At 42.7% G+C, this 19,043-nt stretch overlaps 1 protein-coding gene across 1 annotated transcript in view; it reads left to right on the top strand.

Moving 5' to 3' along the window:
- The window catches only part of tnfsf10l (TNF superfamily member 10, like), a 66,536-nt gene that overhangs the window by 24,760 nt on the left and 22,733 nt on the right, over positions 1 to 19,043 (top strand). Inside the window, exon 2 of the mRNA XM_083993254.1 lies at positions 6,036 to 6,185. Within this exon, the coding sequence (XP_083849380.1) occupies positions 6,036 to 6,185 (150 nt within the window). The remainder of the gene's footprint in view (positions 1 to 6,035; positions 6,186 to 19,043) is intronic.

Genomic DNA, 19,043 nt, shown 5'->3' with positions numbered 1-19,043 from the left:
TTTAGCTCTTGTATCTGGAGAACAGTAGTTAGTCATAAATTATTCAAGTTCAGGTTCAAAGTGCCTGAAATAACTTTCTGACAGTCTGAGAAAGATTTTCAAAATCGTTTTTTTTTCTTCTCTCTCTCTCTCTTTCTGCTCCTTTGGCTTCAAATCTCTCTGCCGTTGCGTCACTAAACGAGCTAATCTTGAAAGAAAAAATGATTTCTAGGATGCAAATATGCAGCAGATACACTGGGTGAATTTATTATCTGTTATTATGTTAAAACAAAGATTTTTTTTCTTCAAACAAACGAAAAATGAAATTAATATTAAACTAAAAGTCAACACAAGACGCTGTGTGAGACTGCCGAAGGCTAAAATTAGCAAATTTATTATCAATTGATTAGGCTAAAAAATTGAAAAAAATGTTACTGATGCACAAACTTACTGCTTTGTCCAGTTGAGCTAAAATATATAATATTTGAAGGACTCAGTCTTATTGAATTAAGCTGAGATTTGTTTCACATTTACGTAACCAACACACAGATAATTGACTTTAGTTCTGGTCTAGTGGTATATAAACATTCAAACATAGCATGTCCTCTGATGTAATCCAGATACAGTCCCTCTTTTCTTACTGGTGTTGTGTATTTAATAAAAAGTGTCACTTAAGCTAACGTTAGTCACCTTTCCTGTAGCTACACAGCAGACCAGCCTGATAGCTAAAAAAGAAAAACAGCAGTGTTTTTGGTTAACAATTGTGGAAAAATCCCATCGTCTGCATCAGATGTTTACTCAAGTATTAAAAAAGAAAGGTTATCTGGCGTAGCTACTTTCTTAAACGACTGCTTTTGCTATGTAGCCTATTAGCAAAGCATGTAGGCCTAGTTTAAGCTCCAACAAACAGGGAGGTAAAATACAGTTTGTTGTGCAAAGTGTGTGACTTTTTACACTTGAGATCACACTTCAACAATACATCATCCAACATTAAGTTCATGCATTTCGTTACCAAACCACAACAGAGACATCTTGTGTTGTGGATGGCTAGGAGGATACACATATTTTTCTGTTTAGGTATCATAACTTGTCACATATGATTGTAAGGATGATTGCAAGAATTGTAAACTGTTGGAATTTCAATTTCAACTTAATCCTATGTGTATAGCTGTTTTCTGAGAAGATGTGCACATGCTCTTAAAACATCTGTCATTGATAACGTCCAGTAAAAATCATATTTACAGACACTTTCACCCACTCGCCTTTTTTTTCTCCCTTTGACACCCCGGCCAACCTCATGCATAGTTATTCAACTTAGTTTAACAGTACAGCAGAGAGTTACATCAGGGCCTGATGTGTCATGAATGCTTTTAGCATGTGTTAGCCTGCGTTTTGGCTGCTCGACGACCGGCCGGGCGGACTCGTTGTTTAGGAGCCATGGGAAGGACAAGTCATCGATGTCAACGCACTGAGAAAATACGTCGCTCTGGGGACGAGTGCACAGGGACTGAGATTTAAGAGCCACTTGCCAAAAAAGGCAATATTCCCTCTGAGAGTTGGTTTGTATATTTTTACAAAAGAAGAGCAGCTCCACTCCAAAGCAGATTATAGGATACAGTTAGACTGAGATTACGAGTCGCCTTTAGACCTCTGCGTGGGAATTAAAATAAATTAATCAAGGATTTGTCAAACTTAATTTCTATGCAAACACAAAGACGACTTGAGGTTTTACAGGTGTACGACCCAGATCTGACCTCACGTCAGTCAGTCTCGATTTGTTAATGTTGAATAATCAGCGTGTAACATGTTTCTGAGATGATAGCAAATTGTTTTGCAATTTTGGGATTTGGCAAAAGGGGACTCTGGGTTTGGCAGCTCAGCTACTGTCAGCACCGAGGGGAAGAAAAGGGAAGGGTCTTCTTCTAATTGTTCATGTTTCAAACCTCTGGGGCCGCTCCAGTCGTATGGTAATGATATAGAGGCTGAGCCACCACCACCCTTCCCCTCCTCCACCAGAAACCCCTCATTGGAGGTATGCATGTCCATACTGGCTTCGGAGAGCCTTCACATTTTCCTCTCCCCTCTCCAATGGTTTCTGCTAAACCAGAAACACAATGAGTGCAGGAAAGAGACAGATAAAATCGCCCTAACTGAGATCTGATTTCAGTTCCTTGGCCGCAAGAAGGAGAAAAGAATATTGTTATGATGCAAATCAAAGACGGGGCGATGTAAGAGAATAGTCATGTGAGGGGAATTACATACAAACTGCTCCGCTACGTCGAGCCAAGCAGAGCTGCGCGGCTTTGGCTCGCAGCAAGTGGTAGGATGAGGAAAGTGTATGAACAATGGAGGCGAAGATCATTCTGGGAGATGAAACTTGGACGGAGGAAGAAAGCAGCTTGGCCGCGTTAGCGCTGGTGCTAACAGAGGCAGCCAGACACCAGACTGTACTACAGTGTAGCGGAGGGAGAGCCATTACATTTAAAACACAGGGATAAACTGCTGAGAGAGGAGAGAAAACACAAGCTGACAACAAAATCGTCTGACCTCTACCTCCTGTCAGTGTGAGGAAACCCAAACAGGCCTTAGTGCGGCGATCTTTGCTTTGGTCTAGAGTGAAAGATTCACAATCCAAAACAAGAGGAATCCAAATGATAAATGTTATTCCTTCACTTCTTCTCTATAGCGCCATCATCAGGTGGAATAGTACGACCACCTGGAGAGGAATCCCAAATAGCTAAATGAAACTTCTGGTCCAACACATGCCGGAGCGCTCGATCCGAGTCTGGCCCCCGTATACGTCCACATCTGGCCAGATTCCGGCTGTTATCTTCAGCCCAGAAGGTTTTTCTTTCTGTGCGCCAGAACAGGTCCAGATGTGGAAGTAGGACCTCATGACCATCGTGCCGTACGTGGAGCCAGGTGTTAACTGGGTCAGAGGAAGAGTAGAGTATTGGCCGGTTCCATTGGTAGCCTTTGTTTCCAATGCTAATTAGCAAAAACAAGCTTTTTGATATGTTTTTTTTTTAACATTACATAACTAATACAATCCGGTTCTGTCAGGTCAGGTACTCAGGGATTCAATCATACTCTTAGCCTTAGTGGTGGATATCCTGATCCGTCATGCTAGCCAATGTCCAAATGTTCTCATCCCCAAGTGAGCTCATGAAAATTTGACTTATTTGGACCGACCCGCCGCCAAAAAACTGGCAGGAAACTCTCGCAGCAGAGGAAGAACAAAATCAGATTTTAAAGGAGCGAAATAGAAAACAGCAGCAGCGAGAGTTTTAAATCCAAAAAGTAAAAGCTGGACTCCACGGCAGCTAGAAACAGGAAGTGGTAACGTAGTTTTTTTTACGGCCTGTAAGTTGCATGATATCTGGAAATTGAATTATCTCCTACTTACTATGATAGGAAAAGCTCCCACCCCACCACCACCACCCCCACATGCACTTTAAAGCTTGAGAAAGGACAGTACATTAATGTGGTGATAATACTCGTGCGCTCAGTTTGATTTAGCCTCTGGCCTCGTCTCCACGCTAATGGAGCAGAGGAGGGTTTTCCCTTTTTTAAATCTCGTTTTCCAGCTTTATCTGCCCGCTGTAGCTCGGACGGGACTGTTTCCCATAATGCATCAAACACTCCCCCTACCAGGCCTGTCAAAACTTAATGGACACACACACACACACACATCTCATACACAAAAGACACTCCTCAATAACAATTAATCCTTCAACCAGAACCACCAAAAGCGAAAGGGGAGTGTGTTTTTTTGGCAGCGGCGCCAAGAACCAAACGAGGCCTCGACTTCTCGGCTCATTCGTCGCGCCGCGTGAGCCCAGACCCAGGCATGCGTGTGCGTAAGCCCTCCCCGACACTTCAGACAGTGGTAGCTGTCATCACGCAGCACTCGCAAATACAGTACAAACCGTCTCTCCTCCGTCTGTGCAGACTTCACTGTCAGCAGTTTGTGTTTTTTTTTATTGAGGGGGGGGGGTTACTGTGGTTGATTGTATGCAGATGATCCACGGCGACCCGCTGAGCTTCCTCCTCTCTCATCGCAGCGCTGAAAGACAATGAACAATGCGCGAATGAACGAATGCGCGCGCCGAGCCAAGTCCCTCGCTCCCTGTGCTTTTACCCAACAAACCTTCAGTTGCAAGTTAGTTTTTTTTTTGCCTGCAGGAAAAAATCAAATACAGTTTGAGACCGATGCCCAGGAATGCCGTGTGTACTTCACTGACCTCTTTTTTTAAGGATTTTGGAAGATGCAAAGCCTAAACTTTTCCCGCAAGTTTATACAATCATTGATCATTGACCTTAAATGCTCCCAAAGGTGACCTACAAACCTACAAAAAAAAAAAAAGCAGAATGTGGACCGACTGGAATAACGACATGTGCATCAAATTAAACTCATTACACTTCGGCCTTGAAATCGAAGCCATCAAAAAGACGTGAGTCATCCTCTTCATGACCAGGCAACATGGTGAGACTGTTGACATGTGGCCTGGTTCTTTTTCCCGTAAGTGTCCCGTCCGTCTCGCTTGGTTTGAACTAATTTACACACACACGCACACACACACACACACACACACACACCCATACACAGTTACACACACAAGAGTTACACACTGCTATCTGGACCAGGAACAGGGAGATCTGCCCATGCATCAACATGAACAGCGCTGCAGAGAGGGAGAGAAAGTGAGATGAAGCAATGAAGAGAAAGAGAAAGAGAGAGGGAGAGGGAGAGCAGGCTGATGTGGAGACGGATGGAAAAGCACGCAGAGAGAAAACAAAAAGGGAACGGGTTTCATTAGAAAAACGGAGGTGAAGCGTAAAGAAATGAACACAAATACAGGACGGGGAGTGAAGGAGTGAAGGAGTGCAGCTCTGTAATCTCTCTCTGCTCATCAGTGCTTGTTATGGAGTCATTAGCGGCTCTTTCAGACCGTGACGCTGACAGCCTCCCTGAAGGACACACACACACACACACACACACTGCGGCCTGAGAGCCTGTGTCTGGCGTTTCAGTTCCCAAACATGTCTTATTCGACCCGTGCCGACCGAAATTACATCAAAAACAACACGTCTCATTCTGGGTGGAAGTTGCTGCCAAACAGGAGGCGTAGCGAAAGGGAAAAGCAACTATTCCCCCCGCTCCCGAACCTCCCCTCCTCTTTCTTTTTGGCCCCCCGAAGGAATTGTTCATTTAATTTTCTCTTATTAGATGTCTAGATATGCAACGAGCTGCAAAGGAGCACATGTGCCAGCTCGGTTCACTCCAGGAGAGAGCTCCCTGTGCGACCACCACGCATGCATTTTAGTTACACAAGAAAGTTGCGTTTCGGCCAAGAGCCTCCGTGTGGGGGGGAGGCCGACATGTTTTACCTACATTTGGTTTCCTTTTTTTAAATTATTTTTCCTTTTTTTGGAGTCATTATGTTACATTACTAAACTGAAAAACTTGCATCACATCCAAGAAATTCTGCATAAAAAAAAAAACACGACAAAGTAAAAGTTAAACAAACAATGAGCAGCGTGTGCAGGAGTTGATAAAGTGAAAGTGCTGTGCGGCCTGTTAGGGAGGTGTGGAGAGACTGATGGCACACCAGAGGACGAGCATCATGGAGTACAGGACATGCTTGAACGCCTCGCGAGGCCAATGAAAGAAAATAAACGAGAGCAACAGCGTTTATATGAACAGATGGGAGTCGGAAAATGGAAAATAAAAACTTTGTGTTAATTATAGCATTTTGCAGAGTCAGCGTTAGGTTGGCGAATCTTTTGTGTTGGATGGATTGTCTGAGTTTTGCCATCATCTAAGTGGATTATTTTCCCAGAATTCATTTGTACTTGTTCACTATAGGAGCTGCAATTAACCTTGTTTATAAACTATCCACCGCGACATATGGTAAATTACCAAACTGTAAATGTTGCTACCGGCGCTCCAGCAGCTGCACTTCACATAAAGTTGGTTACAAAGCCAATGGATCACAAAGGTGTCGTGTTTTAAATCTCCGCTCCGTGTGTGTGTGTTTGTGTGTCCTGTGTAGGTGCGTAGCCAGGGCGTCACAGAGGAGCTCAAGTGCCTGAGTTTACTCAACGCTCTGGACAAGGACCAGGACATCCCAGACCAGCTGGCCCAGCTGTTTGGAGAGCCCTGCATCAAGCTGGCCGAAGGCATCAAAGCCTACATCTCCAAGGTGAGAAAACACACGTTGTTTCTCTTAGAAGAAAGGAGATGTGACGCGGAAAATTACGAGCGTCGTGATTGAATCTCTTAAAAACATGATTATTTTTGTAAAGTGGCTGCTAATAGTTAATAACTTCAACATGATTTGAAAATTGGTTCTGGTGCAAGTCCAGTCTCCAAGAGAGCAGCTCTAATAGTTTTCAAGTGATGGACATTATTTTGGGCAGAAACTCTCACGCAACCTCACATAGAGGAAATATTTAAAGGAGAGTTTTTTGTTTGTTTTTCATCTGGATTAAATTCATGAAGTTGATGTAAAGTCAAAGTGTGTAGGAACGGAGAATTGATCTGATTGGCCAATTGAAAAATAGGGGGATAAGAAAGTCTTTTAAATGTACATTTTACAGAGCCAAAAGTAAATTAAAGGCCAAGTTTATGTCACTCCTACTTTCTCAATTATCGACTATATCAACGGATACAATCCAGACTGTAACTATTACCCACCCACCGACCACCACGTCTTCTGGAGGCTGCTTGTGGGGCTCAGCTGACCCCGGGTTAGTGAGCAGATGGAGGCTGGTTTTCAGTGGAGGAATCTGCTCAGTCACCGTGAGCTGGGAAACATCTGGGCGGACGGGAACCTCTGGAACCTCTGGGTGGGACTAATTAGAGCGTTATTTGTCATCGTGATGGAGAAACAGTCGGTGTTTGAAGAAGTTTCTGGGCCAAACTTTGAATCAATCAACTTCATTTAAATTTTTTTTTTTTTTAAAACATCATAGATATTGCTTTTAATAAGAATATATTCAATAATAGCAACAATATTCTCACTCTTAAGTCAATGGTCAATGTCATTTGCTGGTTATTTCCAGCCCTGAACCCTGAGTGTGTCCTTGTAGGCTAATAACAATAAAATCCATAATAAGACAGAAAATATTAATCATATGTACCTGTCTTGGAAACGCAGTGTTAACGTGTGACGGATTGGGTGGAGGAGAGCTGTTATTAGTATCGAAAATGAGAGAGCACCTCATTTGTCTCACTTTTTTGTAGCCGACACTGTGAACGAACATTTATATTTGGCTCTTTTTCACCTAAGTTTAGCATCGGTGGTAGTTGTAGAGCTGCGTTCTCTCGGCTACCTGTGTGCAAACAGTAACATGACTTTATATTAGCCTACCTGTGGATCCTGAACACACAGCAGAAACAGTGTTGAGATACAAGTTAACAAGTTGCGAGCAGCAGCATGAGTCTGTACTTGAGTGTTTTGGAGCCCAGGGCGATTTCAGGCACATGTTTGCACACACACACACTGACACTCGGAGTGAGAGGTTTGTAAATCTGTGTGTACGTGTGTTTACTGCTCTTACAAGCCAAACCTGCCTGGGTTTTATCGTCTTTTACCATCAATGATCCGATGCCCCGATGACAGTGCCAGGCTTCTGTCAGATAAAGCTGCGGTAAATAAACACAGGTGCCTTCGTTGCAGGAGGCGTCGTCTCGTCCGTCACCTCGGGCTTCCTCCAAACAAACCGCGACCCTGTCGAACCAGCTGCCTCACTCTAACATGTGTGGCAGGGACGTGCACATGACTATAGAGGGGCAGGGGCTCAACATCAGAATTTTTTTTTTCAGGCCTTAATATCAAAATTAATTAATTTGGCGGTGCGTGGTGCAGTGGTCTACCCCATGTAGAGGCTACAATCCTCAACGCAGGCGTCCCCGGTTCGAATCCTGTGTCGGGCAGACCTTTCCTGCATGTCATTCCCCCTCTCTCTGCCTCCCCCTTTCCTGTCTGTCTCACTATGTGCTATCAAATAAAGGCAAAAAGCCTAAAAATATACTTTAAAAAAATGCATTAATTTAATTAAATTACAGTTACTATTTAGTCAATAGAGAAAGCCTGCACGCCTTCAGGACTGCAGTCAATATGCTGGACCAATTTCCTAACTTCAGTCATGACGAGTCATGACTTCTGAACTGGTAGGCTAATATGGTATTGGGTGCACATTAACATGACTTGCAGAAAAAAATCATGTGAGTGCAAGTGCAAAATAGAAGTACAGGCTACACATCTATATGTGACAAAACCTAGAAATGACTACTGTGACTGACTGCTACTGTGCATGTTTCAGAACAGCAGCAATATTTACAACAGCAAAGTCACAATTAGCCTACCGGTAGATCAATATCTGGAAACAAATTCAAATAGTCAGTGAAATCAAGCTGAGTGAGTGATTCCTCCTGTTGCTGTTGTTGTTCACTACATTCAGGTGATGTTAGACAGAGGACGGGGCGGGGCTTAACTCTTAACAAGCAGTCAGCTGAACAAACACAAATGGGTCTTTTCTGAAATATGACTCATAGGCCTATAACATCTTTGAATAAGTGGACGGCGACTTGTCAGAATCGACAAGGAAGTGGTGTTGGTGGATTTATAACTCACAAAGGTTTAAGTTGCTCCACTGTCACGTCTCATCTATGTGCAACACACGCAGAGTTATCGATGAGGCAGCAGCTTCTACTTCTCTCTCTCTCTTTGGTCGTGCATGTGAGGGAGCGCGCACCGCGGGGCAGCCCCGCCCCTCAGTGAGAGACTGAGCGGAGCAGCAGCGGACAACACACACACACACCAACGTAGGCTACATACACAATACCGTGTATATTACAAGGAAATACATACGGTAGATAACCGTAGCATTTTTACAGCGCCGTTGTTTAGGCTACATCCCCATGCACAAAAAAACATAAAAAGGGCACTTTTTAATACGAGACAAAAAAGGGCAGGGGCTCAAGCACCACTTGGGCCCTATGTGTGCACGTGCCTGATGTGTGGGAGAGTTGCTGCTGCTGAGTTTTATCTGCTGCTATTTTAAAAGACACTGACTCAGTCTCACTGACACAAGGACCAGACCGTGTTGATTACCGCTCACTGTTTAGTCTCACTCGCTCTGAAAGTCCCTCGTCTTTAGCGAACAGCTAGTAAATAAATGGGTAAACGTTCGAGTGCTGCAGGGTGAAGAGCAAGTCCACAGTTCACGTTTGTACAGATTAAAACAAACAAGACAAAGCGTTAACTTTAGACGTGCTTAGTTAGCTCAAAGCTAGCTGTGCACACCTGTTTCCAGTCTTTCTGCTAAGCTAAACTAAGCTAAGTTAAGCTAGCAGTCGGCCTCCTCAAGATACATTTTCTGTAGCTGCAGACATGAAAGCATTAGGTCAAGTTTTGGATTATAAACTTGAGACATCCAGAGGAATCAATAACTTATTTCATATTTGGCTATGCAAGTTAAACAAGTAAAACTACAAATTTTACATTAGTCAAAGCTGAACGGGCTAATTTGATTTGATCTGTAACTCAGTTATTGTCAGAACAAAATCAGATATCTCAAGTTTGATTGATCGAAATGCAATTATAGATATAGGCCTGTCTTAAATAACTTTTAATAAATGTATAGCAATAGGCTAATGCAAATCTTATTATGGTCTATTTATCCAAGCTGTTTAAGCCACAGATAAGAGAAAAACAGAGATGAATGGGCTTCTTTTATTCCGCTCTGAATTTTATTAAATGGTGGTTTTGTGTAGGAAATGTTTGTTTTACTCGTCTCTATAGTGACTATAGCTCAGATAGCGGAGGCGGAGTTTGAAATGTCCTCAAGCGCGACGTCGTCAAACCCCCAAAATTTGCTTCTGGTGTGTTTTTGTATTAGAAACGACTGTGTGGACAGAGCTGAATGTTAAAATCCCTGAGCTGTAACTGTTGAAGCCTGAGGGTGGGCGATGGTGGCGATGGGAGGGGGTTTCCATCTGTTTTAGCTGAGTTCAGGTTCATGAACACCTGGAAGGACTTGGCCCGGATCTGAGGGATCTGATTTTCTTTTCCCCTCAGCCGAGGCAGGAATTTACATTCCCCAACAACAACAACACAACACAACAACACAACACAACAGTATTTAATACACTCAATAGCTCTTGTGTACGTGGTCACATGTCTCTAACTCACACTCACACACACACACACAGACACACACACTGAGAGAAACATACACTAATGAAACACAAGTCGGTCACATTACCATTACCAACGCAGCCTTGCAGTAAGCAAACACATTGTGAGTCTGTAGCTACATGTGTCGAATCAGCATGAAAATACCAACGACTACGGGAAGCTGTGGTTCGAAAGCCAACCTCCCACCTCCCACACGCCCGCACACACACACCCACACACCCACACACAGACACACACACACACATGCAGTCATTCATAAACCCACAGAGACGCTCCATTGATATAAGTCATCTGCTCTGAGACTCGTCCAAAACGACTTCTCCCTCTCAGCCTGGATGTCTGGACGCTTACAGCATCTCCAGCTCCTCCCGCCTCCGCAAAACAACCCCGCCGCCGTCCGCTCGTCCTCTTTATAACACCCGTTTTACCTCTTCATCTCACCCCCACCACCACCACCACCACCACCACCACCCACGCTCACTCCCTCCCTCCCTCCCTCTCTTTCTTTCTCTCTCTTCTCTCTCTGGTCGACTTGTACGATACAATCGGAGAGTTGCTGCTGCTCCATGGCCCCGTGGTCGTCAGTGGACAGGAACAGGAATGTCTAGATTTTCTCTCCAAACGGCTCAGCAAAAAGTCAGAGAGTGCAGTGCACGCAACACATCCAAACTAATTTACATCCAGTTTGCTGCCATTATCAGGCCAATCCAACGCCCATTTGTTTCCATGTCACCACTTAGCGTCTGTCTTCCCAGTTTTGTTGGATGAAAAAGAAGAAGATATGCTGCTGTAAACAGTTCAACATGGTGGTTACGCTCTTTGCTGTTTGTTACCATGTTGTGGTCTTCAGTCAAATTACGTCAATGGATTAAGTTAAAAAAAAAGAAAAAAAAAAGAAAGGAATTGTTGAGTCAAAAAGCCAAAATGGTGGTTAGATCCAGCTGGCGCCATCTTTTTCCTTAAACCAGCTCGTAAAGCACTGTAAAATAATATGTAGATAAATTAGAGGCTGATTAGATGCTGGTTTTTCAACTAAGCATATTTTATGTAACAGTCAGGACCTTCCAGCACACACAGGTCCTGCCCTCATAGCTTTTCTACGTAACTAATCTTAAAAATATAATGCTGTCTCAAACTTAAACCTCTATACACAACATTTATTTATTGCATACCCCGGCCTTATCCCTCTTGGGAGTTTTCCAAGTCACGGCAGGACAGCATGTAGCCAAAAGGTCTGTGAGGGAGCTCATGATCTCTGTGGCACAGAGAGGGGAAAAAAAAAAAAAAAGACGGCAGACGAGAGGCTGGCGAGGCCGACAGTGCTGCACGTCTGCACTGAATGTGGGGAGCGTGTGAGAGGCTGGAGGGAGTTTTTTTTTGTTTTGTTTTGGTTGTTTTTGCTCTCAGAGGTCGTTTTCTTTGCTAATTGATTCACCTGCTGAGCTTGGACCGGCGGCCACTGACTTGGCTGCCAAATGTCAGTGTCTTTTGGTGTTGTTTCCCCAAATATCTACACGTTAATAAGTTTTTAACCTTTTTTTATATAATATATTATGATATAACATAGTGAATCTAACATATTTCCCCTTTGGAAACTGCAGGGAAGCAATGAATGTTGGATTGTTATACCTACAAAAGCAGGACTGTCAACTTCTGGGGACGATGGGTGCAGCAAAATAAACCCCAGAACCTTGTTGGTACCGAGAGCCAGACTTAGCATTAGCACAATTAACCGCTACCATTCAGTACGGTTCACTTTATGTTGGTTAGTCTGAGTAAAACCAGACTTTTGGAATACATGTAAACATTTTCTTACTAAATCTGATTTCTAAAAGTTGGACCGTTGGTTGGGAGTCGAATTAATCCTGCATGTTTAACCTCAATGGGACACAAAAACCCTGGGCTTAGACTCAGAAGTCCAACAAAATGCCTAAAGTGCTTATGAGATGTAAAATAGCTGTAGCCTACAAGTCGCCCATGATTTCACAACCCCACATGCTACCAATTTGCCGCTAGCTAACTTGTGCGCCGTCTGTTACGCAACAGGTCGACCAGATAAAGGTCCAACCCTCAATAAATTGATTCCCTTGTTTGTGTGTTTGTAGACTTAGACAAGTCCAGTTTCATCATGGCTTTAAAGTTTTGAAACTGTAGCTCAACATAACGTAAACAGTGACAGTGTTAGCCACTTTTACAAGCTAACAAACGGCTACAAGCTAACAGTATAAATATCGCTAGCAATGTTGTGGGTGGAGCAAAAAGGCCCAATGAGGAAGTGATCGAGGGTAATTATTTTTCATTTTACTTTTTATGAGGGGAAAACACATTCAATAAAACATTAATATGTGTGTTCACATAGTTTTAAACACGTCTGGGGACGAACTTTAACCCACATATGAAGCAAACCCTCCATGACATCCAACACGCTCATGTTCCAACTCATGACTCGTCACCGCACCCTCTTTCCAAAAGCTTCATCTAGATCTTAGCTACACCCAGACAGTATCTTGCGGTCGTGACGTCATCACACAGTCTATCACAGCAGCCTTCGCTCACAGCATTCCTCACGTGTTAGCGCTCAGGTCTGACCACAGCCACCAGTGAAGGCCTGTTGCTGCAGCTCGTTGGCCCGTTGCGTCGCAGCTGCTGCAGCCGACAGGTGCCTGGAGGAAAAAAAAAAACGCTGATGACGCCTTCCTCATTGCAAATCACCGCTCTGCTCTCGCAACAAGGCCGAAAATATGTTGGACATAAACCGTGGCATGGCGAACCGTGTCCATTCGAGTTAAGATGAAAAAAAAACAAAGCAGATGGTTTGAAGACCGGTGCGTAACTGATTTCTGGAATAAGACGTTAGATGTGTAAAAGGTTCTTAAATGTAATAAAGTGTAATAAGACGGAGAGGTCACTCGCACTCGCACACAAACTCTGGCACAAGACTGACAGTCCGATGAGTCCAAAACAGATGCTTGGACTTGTTTCACAGATAAATTTAAAGTATGTGGTTTGGATGTGAGCTCGGCATCGCCCGCTCACACCGGCTGCATGAAACGAAGGCTGACAAGACGATGAGTGTGAGGAGGGCAAGAGAGGGGCAAGACTGGAAAAGCAATTTCAAAAAAGAGTTTGCAAGAGAAGGCAACACTCTTGGCTGTGGTTTATCTCCTGGAAGTTATTATAATTCATGCTGGCATGGCAAACAAAGTGTATTTAATGGAACCGGTGAGTGAGAGATGACGGCGACGATGATGATGAAAGGATGACGGAGGGAGGTAATGGTGATGATGATGGCATGATGAAAATGGTGATGAGAGGAGAAGGGCGGAGTTTGAAGTGAGAGATGAAGAATGGAAAGACTTGTAGGAAGGAGAAGCTCGACAATCCGCCCCCAGCTGGACGGGAAAACAAACAGCGGAGGAAGGAGATGAGGGACGAGGAGGAGGAAAAGGAGCGGGAAGTAGAGAATAAAAGGTGACGCAGGAGAAAGATGAGAGAGACGCGAAAAAATGTGGTGATTATGAAAAAACAAATTGTGGAGACAAAAGAAGGCAGAGAAGAAGAAAAGATGTTTGTTTAACCTCAACACAATAACCCGAAAAGTCCAAATCAAATAAACAATACAAAGGGTCACACTGTTGGTTTCAGCTCATCACGTCACACCAGACTCAGTTTACATGCTGCAAGAATTTTAATTGATTTAATTCATACTTTATGAAGCTGTTGCTCTCAGACTGTGTCGTTAATGAATGAAAATCAACTTGCAGACACATCAGACTGGTCCGATGTGCATTAAATCCATAACAGTGAGAGGGTTCAGTCTGGAAAATCTAATCTAACACTTGGAAACTGTGGAGAAGTTGATGTGACCTATATGACCAACAACAACAACAGGAGAGAAAATATCAGCCAGTGTTAGAAAAATAAACTTTACTTAATAGAAAGTAAAGTTTAATGTAATTATTGGACTCTTACATGTCTATTAAAGTTCAACCCATCCACATTGGTCCACCATAAATTCACAATTTGACGCTGGGAACTTTAAAACAACCAATGGAAACAACCTGAATTTCAAAGAAAATCTCTGCCAGTACATGCACGCTCACATTTTGGTGGTTTATTGGCTTCAAAATAAAGCGAGATTTCACAAAACTTAAATTGAAAGTCATTTACGAACTCTGCCGAATCACTCACCAGAGCTGAACTCTGAGAGTTCTTTTTCCCACATAAAATTAGTAGAAATTCACACCAATAGCACCTGCGTGTTGTCAAATTATCTTTAAAAAAAAGAAAAAAGATTCTAGTTTGGACAAATTTGCATTTGAAGCCTGTTTTGCATTGCCGAATCATGGGATCCACCAAAGTTTTTATTGGTCTTGCAAAATACTAAGAAAACCGCTGGAGTCACTTAAGGTTGCATTGAACTTTTGAGCAGAAGAAATATTTAAGTATAGCCTATAATCTGACATTTAATTCATTTACTGCAGTCATATGCACTTTACACTCTGTCTTCCTGAGGCATTTAAATGAATTTATACCCAGTATCAAGGAGCCACTGTTTCCAATTCAGTTTATTATGGTGTAAAACTCAACTTGCAGATGTTCGAAACTTAATTTGAATCCATCACACCCAGAAATTAGTCCATTTATTTGTACATAATCATAGACTGTAATAAAGATTTTAATAGCATGCGACATGTTGGAAATTAAACTCTGCAGATTTTAGTGTACAAGCGTTTTAAAAGTTAATGACAGACACTTAGCCAAACAGCCTGTGTGGGGTTTTTAAAGAGAGAAAAGAGAGAGTCAGAAAACAACAGGAGGTGGAAGACGATAAAGTGTTTCCTCCTGTTTTTTTTTTTGTTTTTTTTTAAATCTCACACATCTGGAGGATCCAGCTCTGCGGGGTTTTCGATCCTCTCTTCTCTGGATCATAAAGGATTCACTTCTTATACATTTTCGTTTTTGTCGCTTAAGCTTTACGCTTTAAAAATCGTCCAAATTCGTTTCCCCCGCTCGTCAATCTGCCGTTACCGTACGGACACATGCGGCGAGCGACGGATTTAGCCTAGACAGTTTTTGTATTACCTTGCGTGCACGGTGTCGCACGGATGATTTAAGGTAGAATAGGGGAGGTTAGAGCCCGGCAGGGGGGAGGAAGGAAGGACGAGAGGTTTCAGTGTGGTTTGGGGGGGTGGGGAGGAGGATTTGGTTTGGCATGCGTGTGACGAACCAGAGATATTCAACTCTTTAGGTTCCTTTCTTCCCCTGCTGCACCCCGCTGCTGCAGCCCAGTTACGTCTGCACCTGCTGGGAAAAGTTGCCAATACATCAGCTCTCAGCTTTCAGTCACAGTGATGGAGCACACTCGCAGACTGGTGGTGGGGAGGGGGGGCGTAGGGGGTCGGGGGTTAACACATCCAAGGGCAGGAATTTGCACCGGCCCTCCCATCATATGCTCAGGGTTCCTACGCAAGTATGGGAAGTATGGGAAAGTATGGAATTTTATTTTGTATTAAAAATGGCAACTATTGTATGGAAATATACTTATCTGGGTTTGGTCTTATCTGAAGTTATTTGGGTTAATTTGTATGCACTATTGTATCTCGCTACAATTTACAAGAAATAATTTGGTTACATAATGGTATACCTATAGCCTGACAAGCCAGAACGACCGGTAGACCTCGGCTCAATCCAGGGGGCGGGATGAAGGCTGTCTTTCACACTGCCTCTGCACCAATAGGGTAGCGCTACGACTAATCAGAGCAAAGAGCAGGATGACGTTAGCCTGACAAGCCAATTAAAATGTATGTTGTCATCGCGTTAAGCCAACCCAACCACTCTCTAAACAGATTGATTGGTGAACACAAAAGGTGTTCGAGACTCAAAAAGTTCCTATGGCTCGTTTCTAGACCCACCTACGGAGCAAATATATTTGCTGCCGCTAGGGTGCGGCTAGTATACCTATTCAGAATAATGAAAACAAATGATTAATTGCATGATTTATTTGCATGATACACATATTTACTCAAATATCACAAATTATTTGAATTTTTTTACCGAGAAGTCTGGAAATTAGGGTCTGGAAAAAGTATGAAATATGGAAATTTCAAATGTGTAGGAACCCTACATATGCTCCCTCCTGGGTCTCAGCCACCGCCACGTCGTTACCGCCACTCTTATCTGCGCGGTAAATTACGCATTTGTCTTTGGTTTTTGGATGCCACGGCGGCTAGTTTTTAGGAAAAGAATACTTTTTCCTTCTTCCGCTTTAGATTGCGGGGTCAAAACCAGCTCCCCTGCACTCGTTCACCTTTCGGCCGATTACATGGAAGGGATTTACCTTTTTCGTTTTTTAGGAAAGGGAATAGGAAGGGAGGCCCCGGCTTATAGATGTAGCAACTGAAACCTTAAACCACACCCGCTCGTAGATCTGCGGATTTACTAAGTAAGATTTCTTCTCCTCCCTGTGACCCCCAGATTTATCTTCCTGGTAGCCACAACAAGAAAAAGAAAGAAAGAAGTGATCATGATTTCTTTCTGCAGAACAGTTGAGTTTCATTGTGTGGTGTTGGGAACCTCGCACTGTCGTCGCCCCACTCCCTCAGTGACTCAAGGATTTACTGTCAGTGGTGGGTGGTGCTGCAAACTCTCACTTGTGTAGTTTAAGGTGGACAGTGAGATCCAGGTTGTTTCCTCTGGCTACAATTTATAGGTGTCCCCTGAACGCCTCGCCGCCATGCACTAAGATGCTACAAATACCAGATGTTCCTGCTTGAACTGTAGATTCGGCGCACATCAGGATCTCAGATTATTTGTCTGTTCTGCTGACAGCGCAACTCCGTGAGACCTTGAAAAAGGTCCAGTGACTCCCTGTTTCCAGACCTTTTGACCACATGACGTTACCTACTGTACAACTGTCCACACTGCAAAAACTCAAAATCTTACCAAGAATATTTGTCTTATTTCTAGTCAAAAATGTAATTTCTAGTCAAAACAAGTCTCATTATACTTAAAATAAGACTCATCACATTAAAAAGTAGCTTGTTTTTAGACACTTTTTACTTCTTTCAAGCATATTTTTACTTGAAATAAGTAGAAAAATCTGATAGTGGCTCGAGTTTTTCTTTCTTATTACAAGCACAAAAAACTTTTTTCTACTAATTTCAAGTGAAAATTTGTTTGAAACAAATGAAAATGACCTAAAAACAAATTCATTTTTAGGTGATGATTCTTATTTTAAGCAAAAAGAGTTTAGTTTTGACTCGAAATGAGACATTTTGACAAGAAATAAGACAAATATTGTTGGAACGATTTTGAGTTTTTGCAGTGCACTGCTATTCCTAAGGTCATTAAAGAACTATGATGCTCACAATATCTCCACAAATCACTGTCTGAGGTCATAACAGATGATGTCAACAGATGGTAATGGTTGGAAACTAACTAAAGACACTTTACAAACTGAGAATAGATGTATTTTCTTGCATGATTTTTGAATTAATGATAATAAAAGATGATTAAAGGCGGTAGAAGTCGTGTGTTGACCCCGTCTCGCTGCATGCTCTGTGTTATTTCTTATCAGCGGTGGGTTTCTGCAGAGGAACAATGCTCCTCCGGCCTCTCTCTCTTTGTCCGGCGCTGATGTATTGTAGGTGTTGTATCAGTAAATCTGCTCCGTGCCGAGCGCTGATGTCATGGCAAATATTTGGCCTTTGACTTGTGATGCAGAACAGCTGTTTTGATCGGCGGCCGGCCGGGGCGTGGTGGACGAGACACGCAGCGGCCTCTGCTTTGTGCAGCGATAGAGGCATTTGGACGTGCGGTGTTGTGTTCAATGACGTTTTTGTAGTGAGTAGTATAATTTGTCTTTGCCTCTAAATCTGCTTTTTTTTTGCTTTGACATCACACAGAGCCTTTCATCTCTGACTCTGCTTGTCTCTTGTTTTGCCATATCAAAGGGCTCGTGTTTTTACAAGCGCACAGTTTAACGCCGGTGCTAAAACGAGTTCCTTCACCGAGGGGACGAGTCCAAGAATAATCCGCTCATGAAGGAAGTGGATTGTACCGAAGTGACCCGGCGTTAACTCACAAAGCTCTGATTCAAGTCGACGAGTCGGAGACACATGACTCTGAAATTTATCAGGCATGAAAATTTAATTATCTTTATGGATTTTAAAAACTCATGAGTTCAACAGGCGAAACTTTGCTGCAAGAAAAAAAGAAAAAAAAGATCCTTAAATTACAAGTGAATGAGCCTGTGTTGTCTATAAGCTAATATACTAAGCTCCCTCTGAATGACTTGAGGTGGTTGGTGAAGTTTGACCCAGGTTTACGACACAAAAGTTAATACACACAAGAAGAGGTTTATGGTGCATTGTCTGTTTACTGTTTTTTATTTGAGCCCATGAGCCGGAGGTTGATTGACGGCCGTTACTAACAAGCAAAAAGTGAAATCTAACCACATTCACGGCTCAAATCAAAAGGCACATCCAGGCTCCCGTACACTGGCGGCTTATTCTCAATGGCATCAATTAAGTCTTTAGTGATTTAAAACCTTATTATTAAACTGTTTTTTTTATTTTTTATTTTACTAAATCCAGGCAAAATAGTTAGGATTCATTAACGATTAAGGTTTTGTGAAGACACAGTACTGTCCTGTATGCATGAATTAAGAATAGTACCGTAGATTGATGCTTCCACTAATGTAAAGTAAAGTAAAACACTGAACTAATAATACAAGGAACTTTGAATAGTAATAACCATCAACATATATTCCCAGGAAGTCTTTTTGTGAGACATTGACCTTATTAATTATCTGCTTTTGATCATTAAAAGTCTCTCTGACTATTATTAATAGTT

The sequence above is a fragment of the Trachurus trachurus genome (assembly GCF_905171665.1).
Source record: "Trachurus trachurus genome assembly, chromosome: 18".
NCBI classification, from domain to species: Eukaryota; Metazoa; Chordata; class Actinopteri; order Carangiformes; family Carangidae; genus Trachurus; species Trachurus trachurus.
This window is presented reverse-complemented; position numbering and strand designations above follow the sequence as displayed.